Here is a 20300-nt window from a genome sequence, read left to right on the forward strand (position 1 = left end):
TGGTTCATGATTTCCCGAAATAACTTGGCGTCATCGGCAAACATTTGTATGGAGGAGTGTACAACGTCAGGCATGTCATTTATGAAACAAACAAACAAGAGCGGGCCCATTACATTACCCTGTGGTACCCCGCTTGTGACAGGTACACATGATGATTTCGTGCCATTAATCACCACACACTGCTTGTGGTCATGTAGAAAATCTTCTATCCATGCTAGGATATTTCCCAAATTCCGTACCCTTCCAGTTTGATTTTCAGCCTTTCGTGAGATACACTGTCGAAAGCCTTGGCAAAATCTAGGTATATATTGTCAATATTACCACCCCGTTCCAGAATATGGGTCCAAATATCCAATACCTTGAGTAATTGTGTTAAGCAGGAGCGCCCCGGTATAAAACCGTATTGGCAATCCTTTAGAAGGTTGTTTTGTAGTAGATGTTCCATCGCGGCATCTCTGATAATGCTCTCAAGTACTTTACATATTATGCTGGTCAGGCTCACTGGTCTATAATTGTTCGTGGAGTGACGATTGCCCTTCTTGAAGATAAGACTCACATAAGCCATTTTCCAATCACTGGGGACCATGTGTTCAACCAGGCATTACAGAACAGGATCTTGAGGGCTCTGCAAGCTTGTTGCACAACTCTCTTAGCACTCTGGGATCCACCATGTCAGGGCCGGAACTCTTATGGACTTTTAGCTTTGATAGTTTATTTATTATACCTTTGTCTATGAACACAATGTGGGTCAGTGCCGTGTCAAACCGTCTGTCCTCAAACGCAGGAAGGTTAATTGCATCCTCTCTTATAAGCACCGAGGAAAAGAAGCTGTTCAATGCCTGAGCTTTATCCTGGTCAGAATCTGCATAACTACCATCTTCAATCCTCAGGTCTGATACTCCTACTGGCGTTTTTAATTTCGACTTTGCATAGCAGTAAAATGCCTTAGGGTTTGACTTGACCTCGCTTGCAACCAGCCTCTGGAACTCCTTTTCAGCCATTCTTCACTCTGCCGTTGCTTGGTTTCTGGCTCTTGCATACATCCTCCTGTCCTGCTCATCGTTTGACCCAACCCACGTCTTGAATTTCTGGGTTTTCTTCTTAACTTTGTTGATCGCCGCATGGTTCGTGTGTAGAAGTCCCCTCGTTTTCCTAGAAGTACTGGGTTTGGTCTTGGGTATATATTTATCGATCAAATGGGTCACTTTACTAGTAATGATATTCAGCGTAGTGTCTTCGTTCTGGTGCCTTAATGAGTCAGGCCAGTGGATACCCCTCATCTCTTCCCTCATCCTGTTGTAATTTCCCTTGTAATATTTGCACCTTGGCCTAACTGCCTCCTGTTATTTTCTGTTTTTCTTCTTTTTTTTTAGTTCACCTCGGAGATTTGTGAGTATCTATGTGCTATCTCCATGTACACTTCATTTTGCTATGAATAATGGATTATATGCCCACTCAGTCCTTTAGAAACACAGAAAAAAATACTACTTTCTTTGGGGCGGTAATAAGATGCCTTTTAGGATAGCCAAGCTTGTTGATTTTTTATTTATTTTTTAACAATTATTTCCTTGTACTTTCTTTTCCAGTTCTCATTAATGTCTATATCTCTTTGTGCTATCACTGTGTACACTGTAGCTCCCTGTGAGTGGTGTATTGGAAGTCACAGTTTCAGTCCTTGAGAAAACACACAAACAAAATAAAAATAAATGTTGCTGTGGCACCAATAATACGACTTGGTCTCTGCTGGCAGTGGTGCCTTACCAGCTTGCTTGCCAATTTGTTCTTCACTTTAAGTTATTTACAACCTCTTCTGCAGTCACTGATGACACTATGAACTTATTTAACTAAAGGCACAACAGTACTCCACTCCCTGGTTGGCTTTTATCACAGCTGTGACCACAACTCCGTAATGAAAATAAAATAAAAGTTTTGTCATATGGCAATGATTTTGTGGTTGGAGGCCTCTTGACCTGGGCTGTACCTCCAAATTGGTGGAGATTGATTTTTCAAATATACAATCGTGTCTAGCATTAAAAATCCTACATTGATTTACACTTTCACACCACTAAGACGATCTTGATGATCTTATGTAATCACTGTCTAATTTCTGCCGCTCAACAACGAAGGCTCTTAAGGCCGAACATGTTTGTTACAGACGCAACACAACCCGACCAGAGCTGCTTAACCAAACCTGAAAAACCTTCAGTCAACTTTTCCTATAAGTCACCTTCTTGTTCTTAACCCCTAAAGGGCTTCAAAGATTATTATTGTCCAATAAAAAAATCCTGTTTGGGAGCGATGAGTATGACCGCCCCTCCCTAAATCATCCTATATTTGTTCTGGAATGTTTGAGTATCATCTAGCTATTAGTATAGAAGTGTTTAGTCTCCCTCATGCTAACTGTCTGTCCTCCATCTTCTCATACACAACCACAGCAACCATTTTTGTCGCCTCAGCAGTAATGACCTGAATAGTTTATGGCCAGCATATCAAATGAAGCAAGTGACAGCTATTACCATGTAAATTAGCCATTTAAGTGTTAAGAACCATAACTATCTTTTAATTCTACCTCTCACATCAATACTTCCTCATGTAACCTCACTGTCCTTACTGAAACCATTCATATCACATTTTCATCTTTTTACTTATAGCCAGAATGAACCTTAACATTACATCAAGACTTGTGATATAATTTAGTGATAAGGAATAAGTCAATGCTAAACATAATGCACAACTTACCCATCAATCTTAATCGCTTTTGGCCGCATTAGTCCAGCACCATCCACGCTAAGCTGACAGTCAGTGAGCGGCATATCAAGTGGGTTGGTGAAGGAAAATGTAGCTTTACAAGTTTTACGAACTTGTATATCTTCTGAAGTCTGTAAGTAATTATCATTAATGTGATTTTGAAAAACAGCATGTGGTGCATCATGTGAAATAAAATTATAGTGTGACTTTACTTTCTTTACTTTATATGATGATATAACAATAAAATATACTAAGATTCTATGTAATTATCACTTTACAATACATGTATGTACTTTCGTTCTTGTTTCTGAGAGGATGTCATGTAAATGCACAGTACATACGTTCTTACATATTGTTAACATTTGAAAACTTTTATGTCTGTGTTGTATCTATACTTGTGCTATTGTTGCCTAATTAATGTAATTGTAACCATAAGAAGCTAACCATTTAGTGTATATCAAATAGTCTAAGGAGCCATACACAGCCATCCTTCATATTCAAGCCTCACCCTGGCACTACTATGGGGGATAGTCTTGCTCATACAAATTTCTTCATTCTCACTTTTCTTCCTGAACAACATGGAGACATACAACAAAGAGATACAAGTGTTTTATCATTCTAGAGGATGATAATATAAGAGTATTAAGTGTTTTATCATTCTAGAGGATGATAATAAAAGAGTATTAAGTGTTTTATCATTCTAGAGGATGATAATAAAAGAGTATTAAGTGTTTTATCATTCTAGAGGATGATAATAAAAGAGTATTAAGTGTTTTATCATTCTAGAGGATGATAATAAAAGAGAGTTTCATTATTCTAGGGGATTATAATAATGTACTAGTGTTATTACCCAAAGTTTCATCCCTTCACACAATCAATCTAAGACTCCTGTTATCAGTTACTGCTGGGAGAGTAAGAAGGACCAGAGAGTTTTCACAAACTTGGGGAGTAAAAGTGAAATATTGGGAGGGAACTATTTCAAAGGTTTTGTCTAATATGTGGGTAAAATGACACAAAAAATGGGGGAGTGAATACTAATGATGTATTGAGTCATGGTTCAGAGTACAGTACAGTACAGTATGTTACCTGGATCTCTAACTTGGGCTTCTCCACTTGGAAGTCGTCCTCATCTGTCCATGTCTGGCCAGTTTCTTTCACACGACTTATAGCATAGATCTTTATCATGCACTGCTCCACCAGCTTCTTCCAATACTCACTGTATTGAACAGTCAGAGCCACATCCTGTGTAAATATAGAATTTTACTTACTGAAACACTTAACAGTACTATTATCATTTTAATTTATTCTTTACATTTACTGGTACATTATACATGTGGCACAGTTCAGCCGAGCAGTCATCCAGCTATGTGGCTGCTACGTCACATAGGGGGGAGGAAGAGTGCGGCTGGTCAGTTACAGCTCCCTGCCTCAAATACATTCACTTCCCAAACATACACACCCATGCTCTTCATTTTTCTTATTTTATATCATATTTTCTTTATTTCTTTCTCAGGCACATTAGCTCACAGTATTGTAATGGTTTTCCACAAATTTTATAGTTTGATTAAATGTAACAAAGGCAATAAATCATCTCACAGGTTCACCTTATCTCTGGTTTTTGCCTCATCATAGAAAGTCAAACTTCGCTAAACTGAATTTTGACTAATAAATAAACAAGAAAGTGTGTTAAAATTTTTATATCATTAAAGAGAAATATCATTAAGTGAATTAACATTAAATGACACACACACACACACACACACACACACACACACACACACACACACACACACTCACTCACTGTTAATATAATGGTATCAACACTAATGTCAAACTTAGTAGAGACTTATATGACTTACTTGTGTCTGCTTAGGTGCCAAAGAAAAGGTTCCCTCAGCTTTCTTGATGAGAGAAACATTAACACCAGTGTAGTATACAGACCGAGCAGAGAGGTAGGCACTCACTTTTCTTTGTTCGTTAGAATCGTTGCGGATCACAACCTGTCATAGCAGACACATTATGTGGAGTTATTCAACATATTTATGAACAAAATATAAAACAACATAGTACAGTACAAATGCCAGTAATTATAGTACAGTACCATACTTTCAATTAACTGTAGTAGTATAACATTTAGTAATAATAGTACAGGTATTTTACAACTTATATACTGACAAGTCAACTTTGTTATTACTTATTAAATTTAAAGCAAATAAAAGTCAATCACAAATTCAGAAACAAAAAGAGATACAAATATATAAAAAATCAAATATAACTAACAAAAAATTTTGAAACCACAAGTTCCAAGTGAGCCTGAAAGAGCAGGTGTTTTAGAACCTCCCACCCACCCACCTACTAAGGCACCACTAGCCCACCCACCTACTATGACACCACTAGCCCACCCACCCACTATGGTACCACTGGCCCACCCACCTACTATAACACCACTAGCCCACCCACCCACTATGGTACCACTGGCCCACCCACCTACTATATAGCCCACCCACCCACTATGGTACCACTAGCCCACCCACCCACCTACCCTCTATTGTATCTAGAGAAAGCAAAAAAGGCCATTCAAGAGCTAGTGTAGAGATACAGGAATTAAATAAATGATAAACAAAAACTAATTAATATGAAAAAAATCACAATAAGGTATTTACTACACAATCTTACCTTGACCTGGAATGGTTCACCAATTGAGATTTTGTCAATGTCAATCAAATCAAAGAAAACATCCTCCTTTATGTCCTTATTGTACTGATAGTATTGCTGGGCACGGCTTGACCCACGGATGGCGTTGTGGATGGCCAGACGCTCGGCCTGTGTGCCCTCAGCGTTCTTGTAATCATTCACTACATCCTCCTGATCAGCGTCCCCGTCATCGTCATCCTTACCTGGGTTCCTGGTAAGTATCTGTAGGGTGACACACATTGAGTATATTTTTGTTTGGTGATCTCTTATTGTATATTGTTTACCTCTTGTTTTATTTATTGTATATTGTTTAACTGTTGTGACTGACTGCCCTGAGTAACATCAGCGCACCAGGGAGTCTTATTTTTCCCTAGTATAAATATATTTAAGAAATCTTATAAATATCCTGCCATCTGACCCAATAGTAAGATGATATCTGGTTGAATAATACTGTACAGTACAGTGGTCCCCGATTTACGCGGTCAATTGAACCTGCGGAGTAGCGCGTAAAACGAGAAACGTGTAAATGAAATAACAGAACATATGGGATTAATTGAAATAGAGACTGGACCGACTTCCAAACTCCACTTTTTCTGGCACAATACGTAGTTGTAGTAAAAATAACATCTAAATTTTATGACACACACAATTAATATTTAAGAGAAAAACAGTCGCCAGGTTAATGTCCATTCAAATAATGGACTCAACTCCTGCCCCCCCTCCCCCCCTCTTCCCACGCTCGCTGGCTCCTCCCTCTCTGAGAAATGTTTGGGTGAAAACACTAGATTTTAAGGTTTAGTAATAAATAATACCTCAGACTAAAGTTAGGATAATATAATTGACATTGCTGGATTCCTTGCAAGACCAGGAATATTTTGAATATAAACGTCATATATTTTGCACACAAGATAAAATTTTGACTCTTTGTAATCAAAATTCTTACATTAGATCTAAAATTTGTATGTCTAATGCAAATTCCATGATGTTTATATTTAAAAAAATCACAATCTTATAAGAATTCCAGCAATGTAAATTATATTCTGACCGGGTAATTTGTATGAATTTTATAAGCTAAAACAAATATCTTCAGTAAATAAACAAATTATACTTCACCCGCGTAAATGACCACATTTACCGCGTAAATCGGGCATCCCGGTTCTGGCAAGGTACCGCGTAAATGACCAAAAGCGTAAACGAGAACCGCGTAAATCGAGGTTCAACCGTACTAAAAACAAGGCTAGATAGGACTGATACCTCATACTGTATATGCCATAAAGCTGGTCCACAGACAAACAAAATCACACATAACCAAACTAAAGTACAAGCCTTCACATGACATGTTTCAGCACGAGAGAAAACTACACTCACCGCACGACCGATGTGGTACTTGTTCATCTTCATACGACTCCAGCCCCAGTCACTGTTCTCATCCTCTCCCCAGTGCATGATGTCAGCATTAACTTCAGCAAATACAAATGGGGCATCATAGTTCAGACCAATGTCACCCCGTCTGATAGCTTGCAAGGATACAGGTCCGCACTGCATTTTGTCTGCAAGAAATAAAATGGTAAAATAAAAAAAAATAAAAAATAGTAGCACATCTGGCAAGTAGAGACATGTCCAGCCAGGGTTTACCTACAGTAACAAGGCTTAAGATGATGGTCTGGGGTCATCCTCCTCTTATAAAATCTTAAATTTATGGTCTCACTTTACATACACTGTTATAGTGTAGAAACTTGTTTGAGGAGACAGAGAGAGAGAGATGATGGGTGCTCATACTGCTACACTAAATGTTAATATTCATATGTATTAACATAAATGTTAAAAACTAGTTAACAAGATCCAATTTGTTATTACTTATGGAAGAATTATAAGACATTTGTTTGTTTCTTCTGAAAATACCAAAAATTATTTTCTAAATGTAGATAAAATGTTTTGTTTATAATATTTTTAAGACTTTAAAAATAGCAAGTCTTCTTGTTTATTATTTATTGGTACATTATCTCATATAGTTACTGAGGCTTGTATTCCGCTGTTGTCAACATGAGAAACCACCCCTCCCAGGAAGAGGCCGGAGTCATTACTAAGATCAGAGACGTTATCGAGGACAAATTCTGGTTTGGAAGTCATGTACTGTACGCTAATACTGACACATTCTTGAAAAGAGAGTGGAGTTTGAAACACTACTGAAGGTACATCAACCTGATATAGCAGGTGTTATAGAACTTCTGTACAAGAACAGGAGAATCGATTCAGAGGAATGTGAGTTCAATATTGACGGGTACGACTCATTTACGAACCTTTCTCAAGCAACTTGCAAAACGGGTGTGGTTATATATGCTTGGCAAGACCTAAGAACCAACCTAGTGAAGGTGCAGGGGAAGATATTTTTGAAGAATCAAAGTGGTGTAAAATTGAAATAAAGGGGAGAGATTTACTCATTATCGGATGCATCTACAGATAGCCAAACAGTAACTTATTAAACCAAAGAAACATAAGAGCCTTAATTGACAATGCAACAGCATTCAACCCTAGCCACCTCCTTGTCAGGGCGGACTTTAACTATGGCAACATCGACTGGAGAAATGAAACCACGCCAAATGACCTTAATAACCCCGCTACTCTTTTTGTAGAAACTCTGAGAGATAATTTTCTATGCCAACATGTTAAGATTCGATTCATTACAGAGGGGAGCAAACACCCTAACTGCTGGACCTCATCATAACTAACGAGGAGGGTACGGTAATGTCGTCCTTCAGATTTAACTGTTACTTGGTGCACGACATAACCAGGCCAAGGTTCAGATATTATGAGGGTAATTACAACGGGATGACGGAGGAGATGAGGGGTATCCACTGGCCTGAGTCAGTAAGGTATAAGAACGCAGACACTACGCTGAATATCATAACTAGTAAAGTGAACCATTTGATCGATAAATATATACCCAAGACCAAACCCAGTGCCTCTAGGAATACGAGACCATTACACATGAACCATGCGGCGGTCGACAAAGTAAAAAAAAAACAACTCAGAAATTCAAGACATGGGTTAGGACAAATGATGAGCAGGACAGGAGGTTGTATGCTAGATCCAGGAACCAAGCAAAGTCAGTGTGTAGAAGGGTTGAAAAAGAGTTCCAGAGGCGGACTGCGAGTGAGGTCACGTCAAAACAAAATGCTTTCTATCTACCACTACGCAAAATCGAAATTAAAAATGCGAGTAGGTGTATCGAACCTGAGGCTTGAAGAGGGTAGTTACGCATATTTTGACCAGGAGAAGGCAGAGGCATTGAACAGCTTCTTTTCCTCGGTGTTCACGAGAGGATGCGAACAATCTTCCTGTGTTTGAGGACAGACGGTTCTACACAGCGCTGACCCTCATTGAGTTCACAGAAGAAGTTATAAGAAATCAATTGTCAAAGCTAAAGGTTCATAAGAGTCCGGGCCCTGATGTGGTACATCCCAGCTTGCTGAGCCCCTGAAGATCCTATTCTGTAGATGCCTGGATGAGCAAAAGGTCCCAGTGACTGGAAAGTGGCTTATGTGAGTCCTATCTTCAAGAACGGCGATCGTCACTCCACGAATAACTTAAGACCAGTGAGCCTGACCAGCATAGTATGTAAATTACTTAAGAGCATTATAAGAGATGCCATGATGGAACATCTACGAGGAAACAGCTTTGTAAAGGATTGCCAACACGATTTTATGTCGGGAAGCTCCTGCTTAACATAATTTCTCAAGGTACAGCATACTGGATGTTTGGACTCAATTCCAGAACAGGGTGGAAATATTGACAATATATAGGTACCTAGATTTTGCCAAGGCTTTCAACAGCGACCCCATGAAAGGCTGAGAATTATACTGGAAGGGTACAGGATTTGGGGAAGGATCCTAGCGTGGATCGAAGACTTTTTTCATGACCGAAAGCAGCGTGTAGTGATTAATGGCACAAAATCTTAATGTGTACCTGTGACAAGGGAAATTAAGAACCAAATAGACTGTGAAGAGCTACAGCAAGATATCTGTCAATTTCAAGAGTGGTGGAAGAAATGGCTGTTAAGATTCGATAGCATGAAGTGCAAGAAGATACACCTGGGTCACACCAACAGTAAGGAGGGGTATCACATGTTCCAACGGGACAAAGAAACTGCATTAATGGAGACTAAATGTGAAAAGGACCTGGTTGTGTATGATGACTATGAACTGAAGATCTCAGGCCATTGTGAGAAATAGGTGAATTAAACAACTGAACTAGTAGGTCTTATAAGGTCGTTCATATATTTAGACGGTCCGTCCCTCATAAAGATCTTCAAGAGTGAGGTGCTTCCCCGCCTGGAGTACTGTCACCCCATCTGGTCCCGAGATATGCTAGGCACCATCAGTTGATTGAAAAAATAAAAAATAGGGAACCAGACTGGTGCCTGCACTACAGCACCTCAGTTATCCAGAGAGATTAAAACGCCTGAAACTGCCTAGCTTATATTACAGACGGGGCAAGGGGAGACCCAAATTGAAGTTTAAAAACATCTCAAAGAGCACAACACAGGATCCTTGTTATAAGTGTCTTCATTATAAGTGGTTTTGCACTTAATTGGTCAAATAATTGTGGACCTACAAATAAAAAGTCTCCACAGTTTAGAGGATTCTATGGCTGAAATCCATCAATCTTTGGGAGCACAAGTGTTTGAGTGATTGAAATTCCTGCCCGCCTCCCATTCTCTTCAAGGTCATTCTTCTCACCTGTGCTATACAGGCTCAGTACCAGTCACCTGTGTCCACAGGCATTATTTTGAAGTACGCCCAGAACTATAATTATTAACTTTGTTGTGTCTTTGGTGACATCAGGTCCAGAGCAAAGCAAGGTGGTTAAGTTGCTAAAAGGAAGCATAGTAGCTATGGGATGGATGTGAAATTAGAAGTTACATTTCATAAGAAAAGTGGTGAGCATGTCTCAATGAACCATTTTCACTGAAATGAGTGTGTGGTTAGGTAGCTTGTGCCGCACTAACACACCGACCCTAAACGACTTTAAGTACCTTAAATAAGTTATAAAGTTAAATAATTTCATAAAATAATGTGAAATCAAATGATTCTAAGATATATATATATATATATATATATATATATATATATATATATATATATATATATATATATATATATATATATATATATATATATATATATATATATATATATATATATATATATATATATATATATATATATATATATATATATATATATATATATATATATATATATATATATATATATATATATATATATATATATATATATATATATATATATATATATATATATATATATATATATATATATATATATATATATACAGTGACCCTCGTTTAACGAACACCTCGGTTAACGTAATTTCGATTAACGAACTGCCTTCCATAAGGATCTTCAATTCGGTTAACGAAAAAAATTTCGCTTAACGAACTTCTTACGAACCGACCTCAACATGTTTTCGCTTGCACTGACCGGGCAACCAGCTTTAGTATCAGTCCGCCAATACATTAATCGGTTCTAGGGCTTAAATTCCTTACTATTTTTGTAAATATCAAGAAGTTTATACTATTCAATAATTTTAAAAGTTTAATATTCAATTTTTTAGTCATTTTAACAATTATTGAACAAAATTGAAGGTAAAGTGACTAGTTTAATGCGCGGCATCCAGCCTCTTAACACAGCAAACAGGCGTCAGTCTCTCTCTGTTTTCACTGGAGGTAACATCTTGCTTGAGACTCTCTTCAACTAAACGCTTTTTTTCTGTGTTTCCAAGCAAATTATTGGTCATTTTGAAATATATTTTATATATTGACAATATATAATGCAGTGCAGCGTTGATTTAAAGAAAATAATCTTGAATTAAACCAGAGAGCTAAAATTTTATGGGTGAAATGGCACCATGGGGTGACTTCTCTTCCACCCCAATGCCTTCTCTTCTTCCTTCTCCTCCACCCCCATTCTAAATCCCATCATCATCATCATCATCCAGGAGCCTTCTACATACACACCTCAAAGTAAGTGAACTTTTCTACCATTTTTGTTGAATTTAGGAAATTTTCGGTGAGCTGGAACCAATTACCCAAAAACCCATTGAAACAATGGTTTCGGTTAACGAACGTTTCGGTTAACGAACGACCTTCTGGAACGGATTGAGTTCGTTAACCGAGGGGCCACTGTATATACATACTACAGTATAAATATCAAAAGATACCAAACCAAAATTTATAGGAGTCACTTACAATGTGATGGTCCTGATTAAACCCTATTCCTATTAATTATGGAAATTAATTCCCATTTATAAGCACGCAATTTCATTATCAGTGGCTTTTTTCTGGTCCCAATGAACCACCTTCTATGAGGACCCCTTGTACATGGTTGAGTATCCATACCTGGAGCTGGCAGACACCCGCCCCACAAAGGGTCACAGCTCAAGGTTGAATAAGCAACAGGTCCAGAAAACTAGGAGGACGAACTTTTTTGGAGTGAGAGTTGTGAACTCTTGGAACAATCTACCAGAAAGTGTTGTGACAGCATTGAGTGTGAGCTGTTTCAAGACCAGACTTGACCAACACTGGAGCAGGTTGTTATATATTCAGAAGCCAGTACTGTACATGCCCAGCACTTGCCAACAGTGCATACCAGAGACATGACCGACCGCCCAAGCGGCTAACGAGCCGATCGGTGGCAAAGAGGATAAAAGTAAAAAGTAAAAGTAAAATATTCAGCTGTTGTCAACATGAGAAATGTTAAAATGCTCAGCTGGAGCCTTTTCCTGTATTTGGATAGTATTACTTTTTTTTTAAATTTACCTATTAATGTACAATTTTATGCTGATTTAAAATATGTAATTGTTTTATCATTGGAAATGAGCCGTTAACAAATTATGCCAATATTTCTGTTGCATTAGGTTAGGTTAGGTTGGGTTAGGTTAGTTCTCCTTTAGTTAATGAGTGCAATCACACGAAAATTATATGAAGTTAATAGCCTTGGTTAGGTTAGGTTAGGTTAGGTTTAGTTGATGACCTCAATCACAAGATTTATTTAAAAAAAATTAAAATTAAGTTATTAATAAGGATCCCAACAATAATAACCACAATCACGAGTAGCAGAAAATCATATTTTTTTTTATTATCTATAGCATGACTACTAGTGTATTGCTTATATTGGGTTGGTACAATGAAAGTGTGTGTAATTGCATACCAAAATTATGCGTGTATCTCTTGAACTGTTCATTTCCGGAAAAAAAAAGAATTATGCATTTAAAATCAGCATAAAATTCTACATTTAGTAGACACATTAGAAAAAATAAATAAAAACAACAGTCTGAATTTTAGAAAGTTCCTTGAGCTTTTGTCAACAGGAGAGGTTTTATAATAAGCATAATACAAGTACTTTACCTCAGCTAGGCTCTATTACCCTGAGTTCCTACCTACTGGCAGTGTGGGAGGAGTTTGTACCTCCTGGAAGCATGTATACAGCACAGTACTGCCATCTCTTTGACGTCACTTGGTAACAACTGTCCAACGACTTTTCTGTTGTTACCTAATAATTGTAAGTTCATTTTATAAATTTGCGTCACAGTTGTTCACACTGGCTGGTGGTCACCAGCTTAGGTATGTAACAATGTCATGAGTTTCTCGCCACCTGAGAATTCCCGCCAATTTGAAGCCAATAGTATGAAGGCCTTAGGCCTGTCTTCGATCAATCAGAAAGCCTAACTTTCATGACGTCACGCCTCATAGGCTTTTAAAATTTATAAATGAAAAACAAAAATGTAAATACAGTATGTATATGTTCTCCAGCTTTTACAGAAGTTCAATTATCTTATTTGATTGGTTAGTGTTTTTATACATTTCTCATCATATTGGCAAAATATCTGGAGATTAATGTACAGTACTGTAATATGATTTCCAGTGACTTTGTTGTTGTGAGTTTACTAGCACACTGTACTGTATTGTGTGAAGAACCTGCTGACCCCAAATACCTGCTTATGTATACTCACGATCACTCTCTTCCTGAGGTGTGGCATCAATTGCCTGCCAGCCTCCATAGCCTGGTGGAAGATCATTGCGAGCCATCCACACGTCATTCCAAACGTGGAAATTCCAAACAGAATCCCAATTCTCACCATCGGGTCCACCTTCAAGTTCATTGCCCTCTTTGTCAAAGAACTTGTCGATGGTGAGAGAGGAATTGGTGTCATGGGCAGAGACAAAGTTGGTTATGGACCGGCAGGGGATGCCCAGAGAACGGCAGACTGGTGACAAATAAAGGGTAATAATTGTGTGTCATGAAGTCATTTTTCACCTGTTACAATTAATTTTACAATGATGCTCTCTAAGTTTTTTACCATAACCAAGTAATGACTATTGACAAGTATATACAGATCTCTTCACTAAAAGGTTGGTGGTGTTGTACAGCAAAAAATTACAAAAATTATGTACTGACACCACAAAAAAATAAAGACAATAAATTATGGAAAAATGGAAAAGTTCTTGTAGTAGTTATGCCTTACTTGTGGTGACAAGCGCTGAAAAGACCCAGCATTGTCCATACTTGACGGGTTTATATCCATTTTTCACAAACTCTTCCAAAATTCTGACACTTCCAGTCCACCTGTAAGGCGCCACACCATCACTGTACTCCCCGTCCCATCGTCCGCTTAAGATGCCTTCCTCGTCTGAATCATTTACCTGAAATAATGTACAGTTGAAGAGCAGCTCTATTATTTTATTAAAAACTAAAATTTTCAATCAGCTCTTTTTGATATGAAAATTATAATAATGTTATAGAGTGTAGACAGGAAGTGTTACTTACTCCTGCAGAAATTCCTCGCACGACCCTAACCGGGTTACCACGTTCAGCGTCGGCAACTCGACTCAGCTCCAAGATGTAAACAGCCACAGGAAGAGCCACATCATCGAACTGGCCATAAGCCCAAGCTCGACCTCGAGATTTTCTATAGGCGCCCACATACACCTTACCCTTGTCATTGATCACATATTCCTGCCTTTTTACATCATCTTCTACATATACAGAATCATCTGCAAATGAATAAAATATTTCTACATATAGTTTATATCACAAATTATACAGGGGTAATAATATTTCAGAAATGCATAGAAAAACACTTGAATCATTAACAACATTATGAAATACATTTTATACAATCTACTGAACAAGGTTAGTTAAAACTCAAATACCTTATACTGTAATTATTTAATACCGTATTACAATTTTCCTTCAAAAGAATATTCCACAGAGTACTTTTGGTTATTTTTCATCTTATCAGGTTACAGATTTCAAACTCACAGGAGCTCACCCACAAAATAAAGCAGTATCATGGTAGCCACTGAGAAAATCTGGATTTTTCCCTTATCAAACGTTGTAATTAACCTCCATTATGGTCGCTGGTGTTAAAAATCCATTTCCCAAATTTTCTGTTATTCTTAATTTATAACACTTGTGTATATGGTTCGTACAATAGCCAATTTTTAAGTATCTTCTTTCATTCAAGTTGGTTTATAATGAAATTGAGGCATTTGAGCAGACGCAAATAAGCCTTATTTTTCGAGTTTTGGATGTTTGACACTCAACGACCATGATGGCGTTTCGGTTTTGAGCGGATGAGTGCGTGTTTTTTTTAATGCTAAGAAGTGTCATATAGTATTTTTTTCTCCTTTCTATGTTAGTTTGGTAAAACAGATGGTAACATAATCCAGCAATTTCAATGAATCGGGACGCATATAGTGAATATACTTACAGTACTCTTATTGGTAAAATTAGGATATGTTCCACAACTACTAAAAGTCAACAGTAATGCTATGAGTCATAAAGGCAAGCATGAACTCCGCATGCTTCCCACATGGGCGCTGTAAACGCTTCTGTGCTTCACCTTGCACAGGATGTAAGGGGGTGCCCAATAAACTAGCCCCCTCGGGGGCAATCTAAAAAAAAATCTGTCAATACCCAACCTCCACCTCCCCCTCCCCCTCCTCCCTGCCAGCAGGGGAGGCAGATGGCAGTGGGTGATAAGGTTTAAAGGGATGGAAGTGATTTTAGGCTTAACGTTTTTATCTTATTAAATGTCACAGACTAAACTGAGCAGCATATAACTTGCATTGCTGTAATCCTTGCACGATAGTGATTAATTTTAGTACAAACATCACATAATTTGTACAAGATAAATTTTTTTTTAGCCCTTTAGAGTAGTACATTCGAGTACAATGATATGTTGCTCAAAATGATGGCTTTTTCTCAGGGAAAAGTCTGTACAGTATAACTAACCCCCGTAGTTAGGATATTACGGCATTGAATGTTACAGAGCCTTTCAAATAAATTCTTTGTTTAGTTCTGTAAATACTGTATAGTATGTGAATTCCCATACAGTATAGTGAATGACATAAAGCGAATGTTCAATGTACAGTAGACGTGTGTCATAGCACTAGCACTTTGTCATAAAGAGGTCTAGTAAGCCCGGGCTAGATTTATGCTGATGTAAGTTGTATTGGTACCAGTACATTTTATTCATTATTTTGCCTTTTTTAAACCTCAGCTTTGATGGTTTGGAATTTTTGCTAACCCAGAACCGGTCTGGTCCCAAGCTTCCCAGATTAGTGAGGTCCAACCTGTGCATACACTTTTCATTTGTCTGATTAAAAAAAAGTTACCGAAATTAATTCTTATAATTATTAAAATTTATCACCATAGAATCAAACCTTAAAAAGCTCACCCCAAGAATAAAGCAGCATCATGTTAGCCACTGAAAAATTCTGGTTGAGTTATTTAGGCGACTGAATTGTATAATAAAGTCTCATTTTCATGAAAATTTGTTTTTCATTTCGTTCAATTAAAAACTTATTGAAATTCATAATGTGTTAGTAATTTAAATTAATTAAATAAAACTTTGTGAATAAACACAACATATCAAAATGATTGGTAATTAACACTACATGCACTCGCACTTAGGGTGACCAGGCCAGGACAAGATTGTATTTAGGGTCACAACCTCAAATTTTTGGGAACCACTGATTTAGAGGAATAAAATCACTAGTCAATCATGTAGAGAATCTTTCCATAATCAGTCTCCTTCATGTTGCCTTAATAAACCAAAGAGTTTAATTTGCTAACCTTTGCACCAAGGATTGAAGAGGATGAAGCAGTCAGTCTCTTCAGAGAAGAGTTCCATTCCTGGTTGATTAATGTCCTGGAGACCAGTGCGAACATCGAGACGCCATATGCCTACCATGGCACTTGCTGGAGAGTACACCTGGAACATGAGTCAAAATTATTACCACAGTAAATCCACACAAGACATTTGATCTTATGTTGATTGACCCATACCACAAATAATATTTACATATTGTACATGAGCATGAGGATAACATGGCACAAGATAACTACATATATAGTTAAATTATATTAAGATCATTACCTGCAGCACAAGATCATTTCCACGAGTTCCAGGGTCAATGCGACAGTCCCATTCATCCTTAGTCTTGGTGAATTTAGTGTTCTGCACAGTAACTACAGCCATGGTGCCCTTCTGAACAGATGGCTTGGGTCCTGCACACAGATATGGCCTTATATATTACAGTACTGATTACCTGACACCTCAATCAGCTGCATCAAAGGTACCAGCAATGGAACAACAGTTAGTTCAAACAAGTGCTCAAGATGAGATAGCTCTGGCATCTCACCACAGCTAGATCATGTCCCTATAGAATTACAGTACTGTACTGTATTAAACTGAACTGTATTAAACTGTACTGTACTAAACTGTAAAGTATTCTCCTTACTTAACACTAGTTGTAGAAACCCACTTTCTACTGAGCAGACCCCTACTGTTACTAGAATTTAATTAGAATAGGATTGAGCCTGCACTAATTACACATCATGATAGTATATATTTCAGAATACTACTGTGTTTTTTTTTTTTTGAGAATTAGCCCACCCAGGCACAGGTCAAACCACCTGTGTGTGTGTGTGTGGGGGCAAAAAATAAGAACAGAAAAAAACTGAAAATAGAGAAGAAAAAGGTTATACTGTATTGTGTTAATCTACACCACGAAGATGCCGGAAAACCAACCTTTTAAAGTGAGACACATTGTATAAGTATGGAAACACAGAAGAAGGCAGAGCATTCCACAGTTTGGCTGTGAGGAAAGAAGGAGGTACTATAACGGGTTATTCTCGTGTGACCGACATCCACAGAGAAACAGTGGGCACCGCGGACAAGACGTGTTACGAACCCACGGCCTTGCCGGCGGTACACAGGATGCCAAATCCACCTAAACATTGCCCGTTAAAGTACCTGTAAAATAGAGAGAGTGAAGCAACATTGTGGTGAAGAGAAAGGGAAGAGAGATTGTCGACTAAAGGAGGAGAGTTAATAAGACGAAATGCCTTTGATTCCACCCTATCTAACAGTTGGACAGAAGAAGAGCCACCCCAGATATGAGAGCAGTACTCCAAGTTAGGACGAATGAATCCCTTATATACTTGGAGCAACTGCTCAGGAGTGAAGTAGCTATATCTAGAATGTAACAATAAATATGACATTTTTTGCGTATAGAAAATGCCTTATAATACTGAATTCTGAGGCATATGAGTCAACTATATGTTTACTTCCTGTCAGCCCACTAAAAACTGATAGTATAAGTTAAATTTCTGAAAACAAGTAAGTGAGAAAATATTTCTTTACTTCACAAACAACAATCAAAATGATCTTAAATACTATGCAAGAAGAGACAAAGAACTTACCAAACTTGAAGTTAAGGACAATACGATCCCGCTTTATGTCAACGTCATTCCTGAACCTGATAGCCAGGTAGAAGGTCTGGCCACGACGCAGTACTGGCTTTGGGTCCTTGTCATCATGTACCAGGTCATACTTGATGGTGTTGTGGGTTTTGGCATTGTCCTTGATGTACCAGTGGACACGATCTACTTTGTTAGCTGAACTGGGAGCTGCAAGTAGAACATTAACTGTTAACTGAACTGGGTGCTGCAAGTAGAACATTAACTGTTAACTGAACTGGATGATGCAAGTAGAACATTAACTGTTAACTGAACTGGGAGCTGCAAGTAGAACATTAACTGTTAACTGAACTTGGAGCTGCAAGTAGAACATTAACTGTTAACTGAACTGGGAGCTGCAAGTAGAATATACATTATTAACTGAGCTGGGAGTTATGAGGGGTGGCAGGCAGGGGCCCGGGTACCAGCTATGAGAGGTGGCAGGCAGGGGCCCAGGTACCAGCTATGAGGGGTGGCAGGCAGGGGCCCGGGTACCAGCTATGAGGGGTGGCAGGCAGGGGCCCGGGTACCAGCTATGAGGGGTGGCAGGCAGGGGCCCAGGTACCAGCTATGAGGGGTGACAGGCAGGGCCCAGGTACCATAGCCATGGGGGAGGCAGGGCCCAGGTACCAGCTATGAGGGGTGGGCAGGGGCCCAGGTACCAGCTGAGGGGTGGCCAGGGGCCCAGGTACCAGCTATGTGGGGTGGCAGGCAGGGGCCCCAGCTATGAGGTGGCAGGCAGGGGCCCAGGTACCAGCTATGAGGTGGGCAGGGGCCCAGGTGGCTGAGGGGTGGCAGGCAGGGGCCCAGGTACCAGCTATGAGGGGTGGCAGGCAGGGGCCCAGGTACCAGCTGAGGGGTGGCAAGCAGGGCCCAGGTACCAGCTATGAGGGTGGCAGGCAGGGGCCCAGGTACCAGCTGATGGGTGGCAGGGGCCCAGGTACCAGCTATGAGGGGTGACAGGCAGGGGCAGGTGTGAGGGTGGCAGGCAGGGGCCCAGGTACAAGCTATGAGGGGTGGCAGGCAGGGGCCCAGGTACCAGCTATGAGGTGGCAGGCAGGGGCCCAGGTACCAGCTATGAGGGGCAGGCAGGGGCCCAGGTACAAGCTATGAGGGTGAGCAGGGGCCCAGGTACCAGCTATGAGGGGTGGCAAGCAGGGGCCCAGGTACCAGCTATGAGGTGTGAGCAGGGGCCAGGTACAGCCATGAGGGGCAGGGGCCCAGGTACCCATGAGGGGGTGGCAGGCAGGGGCCCAGGTACTAGCCATGAGGGTGGCAGGCAGGGGCCCAGGTACCAGCTATGAGGGGTGGCAGGCAGGGGCCCAGGTGCCAGCCAGGGGCTGCCAGCAGGGGTGGCAGCAGGCCCAGGTACCAGGACCCCAGGTGGGGTGGCAGGCAGGGCCCAGGTACCAGCTATGAGGGGTCCCAGGCACCAGCTATGAGGGTGGCAGGCAGGGGCCCAGGTGCCAGCCAGGGGGGTATATGAGGCAGGGTGGCTATGAGGGGTGGCAGGCAGGGGCCCAGGTACCAGCTATGAGGGGTGGCAGGCAGGGGCCCAGGTACTTCAGCCATGAGGGGTGGCAGGCAGGGGCCCAGGTACTAGCCATGAGGGGTGGCAGGCAGGGGCCCAGGTACCAGCTATGAGGGGTGGCAGGCAGGGGCCCAGGTACCAGCTATGTGGGGTGGCAGGCAGGGGCCCAGGTACCAGCAATGAGGGGTGGTAGGCTATAGTTTTCCTGTGGTAGCTACACGAAATGGTAAAGTTTTACTTTCAGACAACATGGGAATCTTAGAAAGTTTATCTTTACGATCACTAGTTTCCCTCACAAATGACCTGATCTAACTTCCTAACTGGGGGACTCCGCCCCCCCTCCCCCCACCCCCAGCATATGTGAGTCGTTTGCAGGGGATACGTCATAGAAGAAAAGTGTCTTAGAATTTTTTAACTACTGATTCCAAAGTTTTAAATCACCAAGATTCCCCGGATGACCGAAACTAAAATAATACCCACAAAACATCCTCCACTGT

At 39.9% G+C, this 20300-nt stretch overlaps 1 protein-coding gene across 1 annotated transcript in view; it reads right to left on the reverse strand.

Annotated features, from left to right (window-relative positions):
• The window catches only part of LOC121869752 (hemocyte protein-glutamine gamma-glutamyltransferase-like), a 54992-nt gene that overhangs the window by 5530 nt on the left and 29162 nt on the right, over window positions 1-20300 (reverse strand). The window contains exons 3-13 of the mRNA XM_042371325.1: window positions 18237-18443; window positions 16909-17039; window positions 16605-16743; window positions 14292-14518; window positions 13990-14167; window positions 13477-13731; window positions 6811-6992; window positions 5425-5664; window positions 4608-4748; window positions 3835-3990; window positions 2740-2879 (exon numbers count right to left, since the gene is read on the reverse strand). Coding sequence (XP_042227259.1) covers window positions 2740-2879; window positions 3835-3990; window positions 4608-4748; window positions 5425-5664; window positions 6811-6992; window positions 13477-13731; window positions 13990-14167; window positions 14292-14518; window positions 16605-16743; window positions 16909-17039; window positions 18237-18443 — 1996 coding nt within the window. The remainder of the gene's footprint in view (window positions 1-2739; window positions 2880-3834; window positions 3991-4607; window positions 4749-5424; window positions 5665-6810; window positions 6993-13476; window positions 13732-13989; window positions 14168-14291; window positions 14519-16604; window positions 16744-16908; window positions 17040-18236; window positions 18444-20300) is intronic.

This window comes from Homarus americanus, unplaced genomic scaffold, assembly GCF_018991925.1.
Source record: "Homarus americanus isolate GMGI-L3 unplaced genomic scaffold, GMGI_Hamer_2.0 scaffold23578, whole genome shotgun sequence".
Taxonomy (NCBI): Eukaryota; Metazoa; Arthropoda; class Malacostraca; order Decapoda; family Nephropidae; genus Homarus; species Homarus americanus.